Source organism: Glycine soja, chromosome 17 (genome assembly GCF_004193775.1).
Source record: "Glycine soja cultivar W05 chromosome 17, ASM419377v2, whole genome shotgun sequence".
In the NCBI taxonomy this organism is placed as follows: Eukaryota; Viridiplantae; Streptophyta; class Magnoliopsida; order Fabales; family Fabaceae; genus Glycine; species Glycine soja.
In genome coordinates, this window is record NC_041018.1 from 9850768 (window position 1) to 9863206 (window position 12439).

General features: G+C 32.1%; 1 protein-coding gene across 1 annotated transcript; it reads left to right on the plus strand.

The window, feature by feature from the left end:
* The first annotated feature begins 4575 nt into the window (after nucleotides 1-4575).
* LOC114392057 (kinesin-like protein KIN-8A) lies at nucleotides 4576-9161 on the plus strand. Its single transcript, XM_028353094.1, has 7 exons — nucleotides 4576-5554; nucleotides 6033-6306; nucleotides 6525-6575; nucleotides 6689-6781; nucleotides 7064-7429; nucleotides 7553-8239; nucleotides 8718-9161. Exons 1-7 carry the CDS (start codon nucleotides 4836-4838, stop codon nucleotides 8748-8750), a joined length of 2223 nt encoding a protein of 740 aa, XP_028208895.1. The 5' UTR covers nucleotides 4576-4835; the 3' UTR covers nucleotides 8751-9161.
* The last annotated feature ends 3278 nt before the right edge of the window (nucleotides 9162-12439 follow it).

Sequence of the window (12439 nt, forward strand, 5' to 3'; positions counted from 1 at the left end):
AATGCTAAAATTCACTCTAATCAGTTTTCATTAGCATCTAACACCAACAATTTTAGACTAAAAATCATTGAATCATTTGTTTTTTAATATCATACTTATCATTTAACTTAAAAAATAAAAATATTTCACACACACATATATATATACATATATGAGTCTACTTAATTTATGTGAGTTCAAGAGTCTACTTAGTTCATGCGAGTTAAAACGAAAACAAATTCATTTTTTAGTAGATTCGGGCTCGTGTAAACTTGTAAGAGTTTGCGAGTTCACTCCAGAGTTTGACAATCATGATTGCATGTAATGAACATGCAACATATCAATAATACCTAATAGAACACCGCCATCAATTTGAAGGGAAAAAACACTACAAAGATTGATTTATTTAAAATAAAAGGCAATGTCAAAAGGGCACAAATTACTTAATTTAGAACTCAAAACTCAAATGACTTGGTTTATGTGATGTATAACTTGACGTTGAAAAGTAAATAAAATAGAAAAAGTATTGATCTTCTATTCGATGAGATTGAGTCTAACGATGAATGGATAACTGAAGAGGGATATAATGATGAGGATGAACAACCTCAAGGTGAAGGTGATGGTGACAATGTTGAATTAGTAGGAGATGTTGGAGGAAGTTCAAATGATCTAGTTGTAAACGCTTTTGATCGAGATAATTTAATTTTTATGGAACCTAATGATGATGCACAATCTGAGAAAGACCTTGATGATGGAAATGGTGATGAAAGTTATGATATTCATGGAGATGATCCTATTAGAGGATTGAACATGATTTTTTGAAGACATTTATGGTTTTTTTAGTTATTTAAATGTTTTAATTTTGAGAACTTATGTTTTGTAATAGACTAATAGCATGAATTATGAACTTATTTTGTTTGTAAAATGGTGTATTTTGAATATATTTAATTATTATTCATAGGTATTTTTATTATGAAATAGACTCTTATGATTTTACGAGTCAAGTCTACAAAACTCTCATGAGTTTACGCAAATTCTCGATTTTGATAACTTTGACTCAATTATATATATATATATATATATATATATATATATATATATATATATATATATATATGGTGTATTTTATAATTGTTTTAGAATGAGAAATAATAATTGGTAAAATCTTGTGAAATTTTATTAAACTCTTGGAAATTAAAATATTATTGATGCATGATTGTTTTCTATTTAAGATCTCTCTCTTTTTAGTACATTCCATTTTCAGAACTCTTTTGCTTCACAATGAAACTTAAAAGGATAGGTGCAACTTATAAATAAATAAATAAACATGTCAGAAATGGATAGCAGTATTTACACATTTTGTAGTTCTCTAATCATTGACACTCATGACAGGAAGGGGACATCATTCAGGAGAACACTAGAGCAACGTGGGGAAGAAAACAATAAAAGGGAAACAAAATGATGAAGAGATACTTAATACTCTAATTAATAGAAGCACACCCAAACTATCATAATCGGATTGCCCGGGTTCATGTCATTACTTGAAAGGCAATAAGCTGAATTTGGTCACAACTTTCATCATCATCACCATTGCTATAGGAGCCAAAATGCAATAAAATATGAAAAAGAAAAAAAGAAAGGAAAACAGAAAACTAGTCGATTTTACAAATATATAGAGTGGTCAAGAACATTGTCGGCTTAGCCCATTTCATTTCATTGCTCTTATTTCTTAGAAGCCGAAAGGAAAAAAAAAGGGTAACAGCTGCAAAACAGTGTTAGGCAATGAAGCCCCACCGGAAATACTGTTTGATGGATGTTCAAATAATTCCTGACCAACAAAAATATTTCATGTAATTCATCATTGTTCAATGGATCAAAATATCCCACTGAAGAATTAGGTTGTTTGATAAAAAAAAAGGTCATATTGTGAGACTTATAATTGTATCGTCTGCAATATAATTTTGTGGGGGACATGATTATTTATTATTATGTATTATATGATTAAAATATTAGTAAGTTGTTATTAGTAAGTTTTTTTCTCAACAAAAAATATTTTTAAATGATTAAAATCAACTTAAAATATGACTTTTTAAAGCAATTAATTATATGTATTAATTGCTTGGCTTTGAAGTTCAATGACACCTTCAAATCAGGTTAGGTGAAATATTGTTATAAGTTTATGATTGTGTGTGAGAGAGGGCAAGGGGGGTTGGAAGTGAGAAAAGAATACTAGTTTAATGACTTTCCTTCTTTAGTCTTTTTGGCTTTTTGAAAGAACAAATTTGAAACGACTATGGTTTTTGTTATAATTTATCCACAGAGGGGACAGCTGGTGCAAAAGAAAGGACTGACTATAGTTACTAATAAGATTTATGTATTGATTCATTATCTTGTGTGAAGAGGGTAATACAAATAAAGGCCTCTCATCGGAATTATTACGTGAGAGTGTGGCAAAAATTAGGGACCACATGTTAGCAGTGACTAATATAATACTGAGGAAGGTTAAGAATATGTTTTTTAAGCACTCTTTTAAATATGTTTTCTTTAATTGACTAAAATTTGTTAAAAAAAATTTAAATGTAACATGAAATTCACAAAAAAATTATATGTTGATATTATAGAAAAATGATAGGTGTCATTCTTAGCATTTATCTATAATATTAGTATACAAAAACTTCATTCTTACTATCAACATAGTCTACTCGTCCAATGGACACTAGAGGATCAAGTTAAAAGGGGGTAATTGCCCCCATAAAATTCTTTTATTTTTATTTGTATACGTGTAATAAAAAAAAGTTATTCCCATAGAAAAATAGATATTATCTTCGTAAGATGAATTGTTTTGAAATAAATGTAAGAAAATAAAAAATAAATAAAAAAAGAGAATAAATTAATTTTAATCTTACTTTTTAATTTTTTTAATTTTTTATAGTATTGATAATAAAGAAATTATAGAACATTTTCAAAAGTATGAAAATGCGTATTGTAAATTGTAAAAGTATAGGATTTTTTTGTCATAATTTTGTGATAGTTGATCATATTTTTTTTGTGTAATAATATAAATTATTTCTTAGTCCCATTAAGAAAAATTTCTAGATCAATAACATAAGTTAAATGCAAACTTAAGCAATATTAGATTTTCTTTTATTTTCACAAAATTATTAGATTTGCTTTTAAAACTTAAGATTCCAAAAATAAAATATTTAAACCTGTTTATAATTTTTAACCCAAACATAAACTAGCAGACCAAGTTTTAAGTGTTCTATACTCCAAGTCTTAATCTATTTTCTGTATTGTTTGCGTGATTCATTATTCCTCTTGTAACTCGCCTTAGTTACACAGTATACTTCACAATCACAAGTCCTCTGTTATTTATTTTATTTTCCTACCAAAACAAATGAAAACAAACCTATCTTAGTAGCATGTATATATAGAGTTGTTACCGTCACAAAATAATTAATACCCTAATTTATTTTACGTAAAAATAATAATAAATCTAAAATTAATATCATCATTAATTTAACATAATAAAAAAATAGAAAAGTTATAATTTGTGTCTCCCTATAATTTCAAATCCATGATTTTGATCTCTTATTTCTAAATTAAGATATTTAATCTTCATATTATTTAAAATAAATAATTTTAATCTTTCATGACACTTATGTGAAAAAAATTAAATTAAATAAAAAATAAATAATATATTAATAAGAATTAAACTCATTCTTTGTTCATAAGACATATATACTTACTTTATTTAGTCAATTGTTAATCTTATTTTTTATATATCATTACTAAAAAATTATTAATATTATTTTTCTAAATTATTGAAATTTATAAATTAATAAATATTTATTATATAGTTTTTTTATTTTATTTTATATCATTTTATATGTTTCTATTTTAAACAGTATACATTTTTTACCAATTTATAATTAAATTTTATAAATTAATATGTAAATTATTTACATAATATTTTTTTAAATTGACTTTAATATATAAATTATTTTTATTCTAATTGTTTACATAAGATTAAAAAAATTATATATTAAATATTTTTAAATTTATATATTAAAATTATTTACAGACAAGACAATAAAATAAAATACTTTAGTGAAGTATATTAACATTATTTTATATTTATCATTACTCAAAATTTATTAATTTTTTTAAATTATCAAAATTTATAAATTAAAAAATATTTAATATACTTTTTTTTTATCAAATTACTTATTCTGAAAAATAGAAAAATTAAATATCTTAATTTAAAAATATAAAAAAACAAAATCATAAATTTAAAATCATAAGACTTAGAATTACAATTAAACCTAAAAAAATATAAAACTATAAAGCCCATAACGTAAAAAATACATTACTAGTATCATTTCTAATTCTATCATTTATTATTATGGCTTTGGGTATTAAATTAGTCATTTATGACTAAGGCAGGATTCTCGTGCCTGAGGAAAATTCGAAACAGGGACCACACCCAACTCAAATGTAACCGTTTGAGCGCTGACACTTGACCGTTACGTAGATACATTCGTAGCATGATTCAAATCCCATACTTCTAACCACCCATCCCTTTTTACTATTTCCACTCCCAACATTCGAAAAAGTCAACCAACTTAAGGAGTTCAATTAGCAGAAATCGGAGTTCCCATTCCCAATATCACTCCGTAGTCGTCCATTTCCCTCCCAAATCAACGCCTCAGATTCACCCAAAATCAAATTCTAAATCTCACACAAAACATCACTGTTCCTTCTTCTTTCAGCTTCGTAAAGTTTGTTTTTTTGTACACTTCGTGAATCTGAAACATTCTGAGCACGTATGTTTTGGTAGCAACAAAAATCCGAGAATGCCGGTTTCAACGCGGTCTCAGATCAGCGTCAGCAACAACAATGGCGAAAACGAAAACGAAGTGAATCCATCGTCAACAACAGCGACGAGGATGAGAAACCCGCACCATGGCCTGAAGGAGAAGCTGAAAACGCTCACTCTCTTATACGAGCAGCAGAAGCAAGCCTCTGCATCTCTCAAAAACGCGTCTTTCACTTTCAAACCTCCTCCTCCTTCAGAGAAAGCCGTGATGCGAGAGAACACAATGCCAAACAGCACAATCACAAGAACCTTTGTCCTACCCCAACCTCCCTCATCAAACGACAACAACAACGATGAAGACGCAAAGGAAAACGTAATCGTGGGAGCAGATCGAATTGTGGCGTTCTCGTGTCCTAGAAAGACAATGAAAGCAAATAATAATAATGTTTCGGTTTCTCAGTCTGCCACCGTGGCAAGGAAGCTCTCGATGGGGCCGGTGAGAGTGGAAGCGGAGAAGGGAGGGAAAGTTGGGAGCAGCAGGATTATGGTTTTTGTGAGGGTGAGGCCTATGAATAAGAAGGAAAAGGAAGCCGGTTCACGGTGCTGCATCAGCGTCGTTAATCGCCGTGACGTTTATCTCACGGAGTTTGCTAATGAAAACGATTACCTTAGACTCAATAGGCTTCGCGGACGCCACTTTACCTTCGACGCAGCGTTTCCAGATTCTGCTACTCAGCAAGAAGTTTATTCCACCTCGTGAGTTCCTCACAAGTCACAAATCTTGATTTTTGAATTGTTCATGGTCATTGTTTTGTTGTTAGAACTTCTTTTGCAGCGTAATATAGAACCTGAATTGCATAAGTTCATTTTCACCTATTGAAAATGTTGGGTTCATCTCACTTTCATATAGGTCTTATTGAATAAACTTCTCCGTCAACACTTCTAAGAAAATAAAATATAAACCAAAAAATTAAATAAACTTCTTCACAAACTAAATTTAGCTAGTTTGAAATCAGTTTTTGAAGATACTAATACAAGAAGCTTCCACAAATTAGCTTATAAATAAGCTAATTTTAGCTTTTAGAGAAATTTATTTCATTTTCTTTTCCTATAACAGAACCTTAATTTCTTATCCAATAAGTGTTTAGGGAGAAGTTTATCTAACAAGTTGACAAGGGTGTTTATGCAATTTCATGCTTAATAATAATATTCATCATTGAGTTTGATTTTTCAGGACTTCAGAGCTTGTGGAAGCGGTTTTGCAAGGGAGGAATGGGTCGGTTTTCTGTTACGGGGCGACGGGAGCTGGGAAGACTTACACAATGCTTGGGACGATGGAGAATCCTGGGGTTATGGTTTTGGCGATTAAGGATCTTTTCAGTAAAATCAGGCAGAGGAGTTGTGATGGAAACCATGTGGTTCATTTGTCCTATCTTGAGGTTTATAATGAAACTGTTAGGGATTTGCTTTCGCCAGGAAGGCCTCTCGTTCTTAGAGAGGATAAACAGGTGCCCTTTTAACTTCTCCAAGTTGGGTTGTTGATGTGTTTAATTCAAGAGTTTTGAAAGAATGTAGATGGTTCATGCTGTATAAATCTGTTTACAGTTTGGTCTACTAATGTGTGATCAACTTTTGATAGGGAATAGCATTGAATGGTCATGTTTGCCTTGGATTCGAATTTCTAGTGCAAAGATATCTGATGATACTTTGCTCAATTGTGTTGTAGGGGATTGTGGCGGCCGGTCTAACACAATACAGAGCTTATTCAACGGATGAAGTAATGTTCTTATCTATCCTTTTTAGAAGAATATAACTTTAGACAGCCGTTTCAAGTTTGAATTGAACCTTTGTTTAGGATTTTTAACTTTTCTTTTTTCTTTGCTGCTTCAGGTGATGGCATTGCTTCAACAAGGAAATCAGAACCGAACCACAGAACCAACTCGTGCAAATGAAACATCTTCCCGTTCCCATGCAATTTTGCAGGTAACCGTCAAGGGTTTTGAGGAAAAGTGAATGATCCATTTAATGTTTGGATAAAACTTAGGTGCACTACTTATGTACCTTTGATACTCTTTCCAATTAAAATTAGAGTTTTAACTGGATGATATTTGCAATTGAGGTTTGTGAGCTACTTATGTGAAACTCTAATTTTGATTAGAGAATGATACTAATAGCATATGGTATTGCTCTAAGTTTTATCTTTTATGTTGTGACTGTGACTTGTTATTCTTACTAACCCAGTTCACCATATTTTGTTATATCTAGGTTGTGGTAGAATACCGAGTTAGAGATGCTGCAATGAATATTATTAACCGAGTGGGTAAGCTCTCATTAATTGATCTTGCAGGGTCAGAGAGAGCTCTCGCTACGGATCAAAGAACACTTAGATCTCTTGAGGGTGCCAATATAAACCGGTCTCTTCTTGCACTAAGCAGCTGTATTAATTCTCTGGTAGAAGGCAAGAAACACATTCCATACCGAAACTCAAAACTCACTCAACTTCTCAAGGATTCACTAGGAGGAACTTGTAACACTGTCATGATTGCAAACATAAGCCCAAGTAACCTCTCATTTGGTGAAACTCAGAACACAGTTCATTGGGCTGATAGAGCCAAGGAGATTCGGGCAAAGGTTGAATCCTCACACCATTTCAAGCTAGTGATTCTCCAAATGTTATGTTGAGACATAAACCTTAAAAACTGACTTTTTTGTGATGAAGTTGAATAATGTTATATGTTATATATGTGGACACAGGTAAGTGATGCAAATGAGGATCAATTGCCGGTGCCCGAGATAGAAACTGACCAGGCCAAGCTGGTACTTGAGCTGCAAAAGGAGAATCGTGAATTAAGAATACAACTAGCACAACATCAACAGAAATTGTTGACCCTCCAAGCACAATCCTTAGCTTCCCATTCCTCCCCAACACCACCACCTTCAGCTGGACCTCTTTCCACTCCTCTAACTTCTGCTCAACCAATCGAAAAACGAAGGACTAGATCCTCTTTCTTGGCTGGAACTTGTTTCACTCCAGAAACCAAGCAGAAGGGAGCTGAACTAACCATCAAGACACTTCAACGGACGGTGAAAACACTAGAGGCAGAGATAGAGAAAATGAGGAAGGATCATAGCTTGCAGCTAAAGCAAAAAGATGATCTTATTCGCGAGCTTTCGCAAAAGGGTGGAAAACAGGCATTAGCAACTGGAGAACTGGGGAAGGGAGTGGTGACCAGGTCTAGCATACGGCCAAAGGAACCAAACAATAGTGAGATGAAGAGTCCAAGTCAACGTTTTAGATCACCAGCCCCAACTGCCAAGAAACGAAGCTTTTGGGACATAACCACAACTAATAGTCCATCAGTTACTACAGTAAATGGTAGAAAAACTAGAAGTCATGTCCTTGCTGAACCTGCTGCACCTCCTCCATCCATGCTTCTTCAGGTACAGTGATCCTTCCCTCCTAATCCTCCATTATTTTTTTTCACCTGCATATGTGTGCACTCTCCTCTTCTGTAACTGATGCAGATGACTTTGTTAGAATTAATTGGATTAATACTAGGATTTAGGACACCATGAAAATTACAATAAACCTCGTACCTCTCAAAGACATCTTTCCAAGAATGTGATTTAATTGATTACACAAGTGTTAGACGTTTCTGTGTCAAGAATAAGATTTTCTACTCTTTACTCCTATACACACTTGATGGTAGAAGTACGTAATCAGAGTGTTATGAATAGTAATCCTAGTTTCTACCCAGCATGGATGCTAGGTTACTTGGTTCTTGTACACTTACCAATTGGTTTCGAACATAATCAACTCATTTTTACACAACAAATTCACTAGACACTAATCAATATATTAGTCCAAATTATCCCAGAAAATTCTGACAAACTTATCCATGTTTCTTGTTTGTTTCAGCCTGGTTTTGCTCGTCAAAAACCCAATATTTAAGTTAAGTGATTTTTATGAGGCAGTGGAAAGGAAGTTGCCAGAGCACAGTGAAGTACAGTATTTATATAGAGAAAGATCATTGCACGCTTTATATGCTCTCCTCCTTTGTGGCCATCTTTTTATTTATGCTCTCCTGCTTTTTCATTCACTACCTTCCTACCCCCACACCATATTTATCATATATGTACATTCTTTGTTTTTTCAATCTAGATACACCTATATTCTTGTAAGAATTTGTCTATGGGCTGGTGATGCTCCTTAAATTAATTTCCTGTTAGGCTTTGATGTTTCTAAGTTCTTCTGTCTTGTGAAGGCGTGTTGACATCTCACATCGGTAGGGTTTATGTTTAAAAGTCTCCTTGTAATGATTTGGGCAATCATATCCTCTTCAACTAGTTTTTTTATGTTGAATGTTTGTTCTCAATTGTACTATTTGAAATAAGAAAAATCATTATATTGAAAAAAAAACAAATAGTTATAGTTAATAGACAGGAATTTGTATGACGATTCCAAACTTGAGGTGTGCAATGCTGTCACATTCTCCTTGTGAACTTATCCACCATATGATGGGATAGCTCTCCTAAGAACATGTTAGAGGTAAAATGCGTCACATTAAAAAATTAAGAATAAAATTCACCAAAATTTAAAAAATTAAAAATAAAAAATATAATTAAGCCTAAAGTAAATGATAGGACAAATTGAAGGGTTTAAAAGTGTTCACATGGATAATCTCATGCATGCAAATTTATATTTCTACTAACTTGTTTAAAAATTTAAAGAATGACCAACTTGAAAGTATACAAAACCAAGTAATGTGGACGTTTTGTATTACACTCATACACAGCAATAATTTTATAAAATGATTATGATTCTAGTGTCGGATATTTTGGGCTCCTCTAATTAACCAACATTAACATTATTTGGATACATGACGAAGACTTAAAAATCTAATCATCTTTCGGAATAACGTATGATCAAAAAACGGAAGTTAGATAAAACCAACGTGCATTTATGGCGGATACATCCTACAAATTCAATAGCGATTAGGTTGGTGATTGTTAAAGGCAATTAGGAAAAGACAATATAATAGATATTAGATAAGTTAGCTTAACATCCATAATCCAAAAAAGGAGGGCGTGGGGTCAAATTCATCTATCAAATGGTAAACTTACTAAAGCTATACAAGGATTTACAAATTTTGTAAAAAGAAATGACATGTTACTATGATTGTAATAAAAAATGTTATTTTTTAAACATTATTTCTTAATTTTAATTTGATTTAAAATTTGAACTTGATATGTAATAGATTTTGAATTTTGATATGTCATATCAATAAAAAAGGTAACTTGGATTTAATAATTTATTTATAAAGTTTCCCCCCAATTTTGAAAATTTAATCTTTAATTTAGTTATATTTAATAGGATAGAACATTGTATTATTAATAATGAAAACATATACTATTCTATTTAATTTTTATCCATAAATTTAATTTATATTAAAAAATACCCGCGTAATGTGCTGCAATTTGCAAATGTACTAGTTATAACTTCTAGATATCAATAGATATCTCACCAAATGAAATTGCTAATTAGAATGCAGAGGATTCGAACCACTACATTTAGAGTGTACGTGGCCTCAAGGTCAATTCACATTGTATAGGGAGTTTAATTATAGAATGGAGAGAGGCAAACGGTAAACTCTTCAATAACAATTTCCATGATTCCATTCCTTAGTAACTTAAATATAATTTTCTTAGAAAAATAGCATAGTTCTCAACAAGTAATTGATATGTTGAGCAACTCTAGAGTACCTCAAATTGTTCCTCGGTCCTAGGTCATAGCTAGGGGTTCTGCTCTTTGGTGTTGAGTTCTCTACTCTCTAGTGGTTGAAAGGGAAGTTCCTACAAGGAGAGATTCTAAGTTTCAACACCCAAGTTAGTAACGATTCAAGGAATCTAACAATAGAGTGGAAAGATAGCATATCTACATGGGGTTGGTTTCTATTATTTATAGGTGTTGAAAGTTGATAGTAGCTAAAGGGAACTAATTCCACTCACATTATTGGATTAATTCCCCCGTAATTAGCATGTTGTTTGCGTAACCTGTGTAACCACTCTTGTAATGTGGATATGGCTAAGTCAGGGAGCAATAAGCAATTCCTAAAGTGGCTTATTGCTAAACTCAACTAATTATTGCTAAATATGTCTTTGTAAGAAAGAAGGAAAAAAAAAGAAAAGAAAAAAGGAATGGAACACAAACATTCACTCGTCGATTTCTGCTAGACAAACTTATCTATCCACGCAAACGAAATTATCCTTGGTCATCTAATGAAATTTTCCAAGGCTAAATTTCATCCACAGTTGGAACCGTGTTATGAAATCTGGTACTATTCAAGTAGACCCCCAAAACAGCATATGATATATATAACCTGTAGGAAAATACGTGATCCTGCCATGGAGCCATTATTTGGGGTGGTTGTTTTAATTTCCAACGTACCATGTAAGTGTACGTGTGAGCCTTTTGCTCACTTGATTTACATCAAGTGGTACCTATGAATGCTTAGTTTGTTACTCAAATTCAAACCTGGTAGGAGAAAAGTCTCTCCTGCCTGATCAAAAGAAAACATACACATCATATCAATCTGAACTCTGAAGTGATTCCTCAATTATAATTAGTCTATTTGACACGTAGCCCCCACTTTCGTACCCACGGTGGATCACACATACTTTCATTCATTCGTCTGGTTTTATTGAAATAAATTAGTTAGCCATTAAGCTCATAATTGGTTCACAAGTACGGACTATATATATATATATATATATATATATATATATACAATTACAAATGTAAAAGACCAAACAAGTTGGATTTTGTAATGACCTATGGTCATGTACCACAGACAACCTTAAGGCATTATTCCAATTTCTAGTACTATTTTTCTTTTCTCAGTTGTTGGGTTGAGAGAAGGTTTTGGTGCACTAATTTGAGCAATAATGATGTGTAAATCAGTGGTTCAACTTTATGTGAAGCCACTAGCTTTTATATCTTTGGAAGAATGATGACTGGATGATTAAAAAAACCAAAAGGACTTTGGTTTCGGTGAAAGATATCTTGAGAATTTTATTTTGTCCTAGCTGTAAGCCACATATGTTTGTTCTTCATCTTCAATCTTTTCTCTCGTAAGTTGCAGGGAAATAGTAGGAATTTTCTAAAGCCTGAAAACTAGGAGGGGAAAGGTAAAACGAATGATTACTATTATGATCAAATTATCCAGGTAAAGGATTTTCTTTTTTGGATTTAATAAAAAGGGCAGTACTTATGGAGATAGTTCTAGCAAAAGGAACTGATCTCTTGCAATGTAATGAAATGAAGACTTGAACTCGTATTAGAAGTATTTACCTTTTGTTTGTTTTAATGGTAGATTTACGGCAGCACAAATCCAATGGGACTTCACCGCACAAACGTGTCCTTTGTTGCTTCTTTGAAACATAAGTTGGGTTGCTATAACCACAATCCAAACACATGCTTATGCTTAGTGTGTTTGGTTTGAAGTTGCAAACCTTCAAACTTCCGTTCAACATAAAAATAACAAATTATTGTTTCCTATTTTTGTGCTTTAGAATGTGGAAACTTACATTTGCATATGCAAATAGGTTTCCAAACACAAGGATGTATTTGAATTAGCGTTA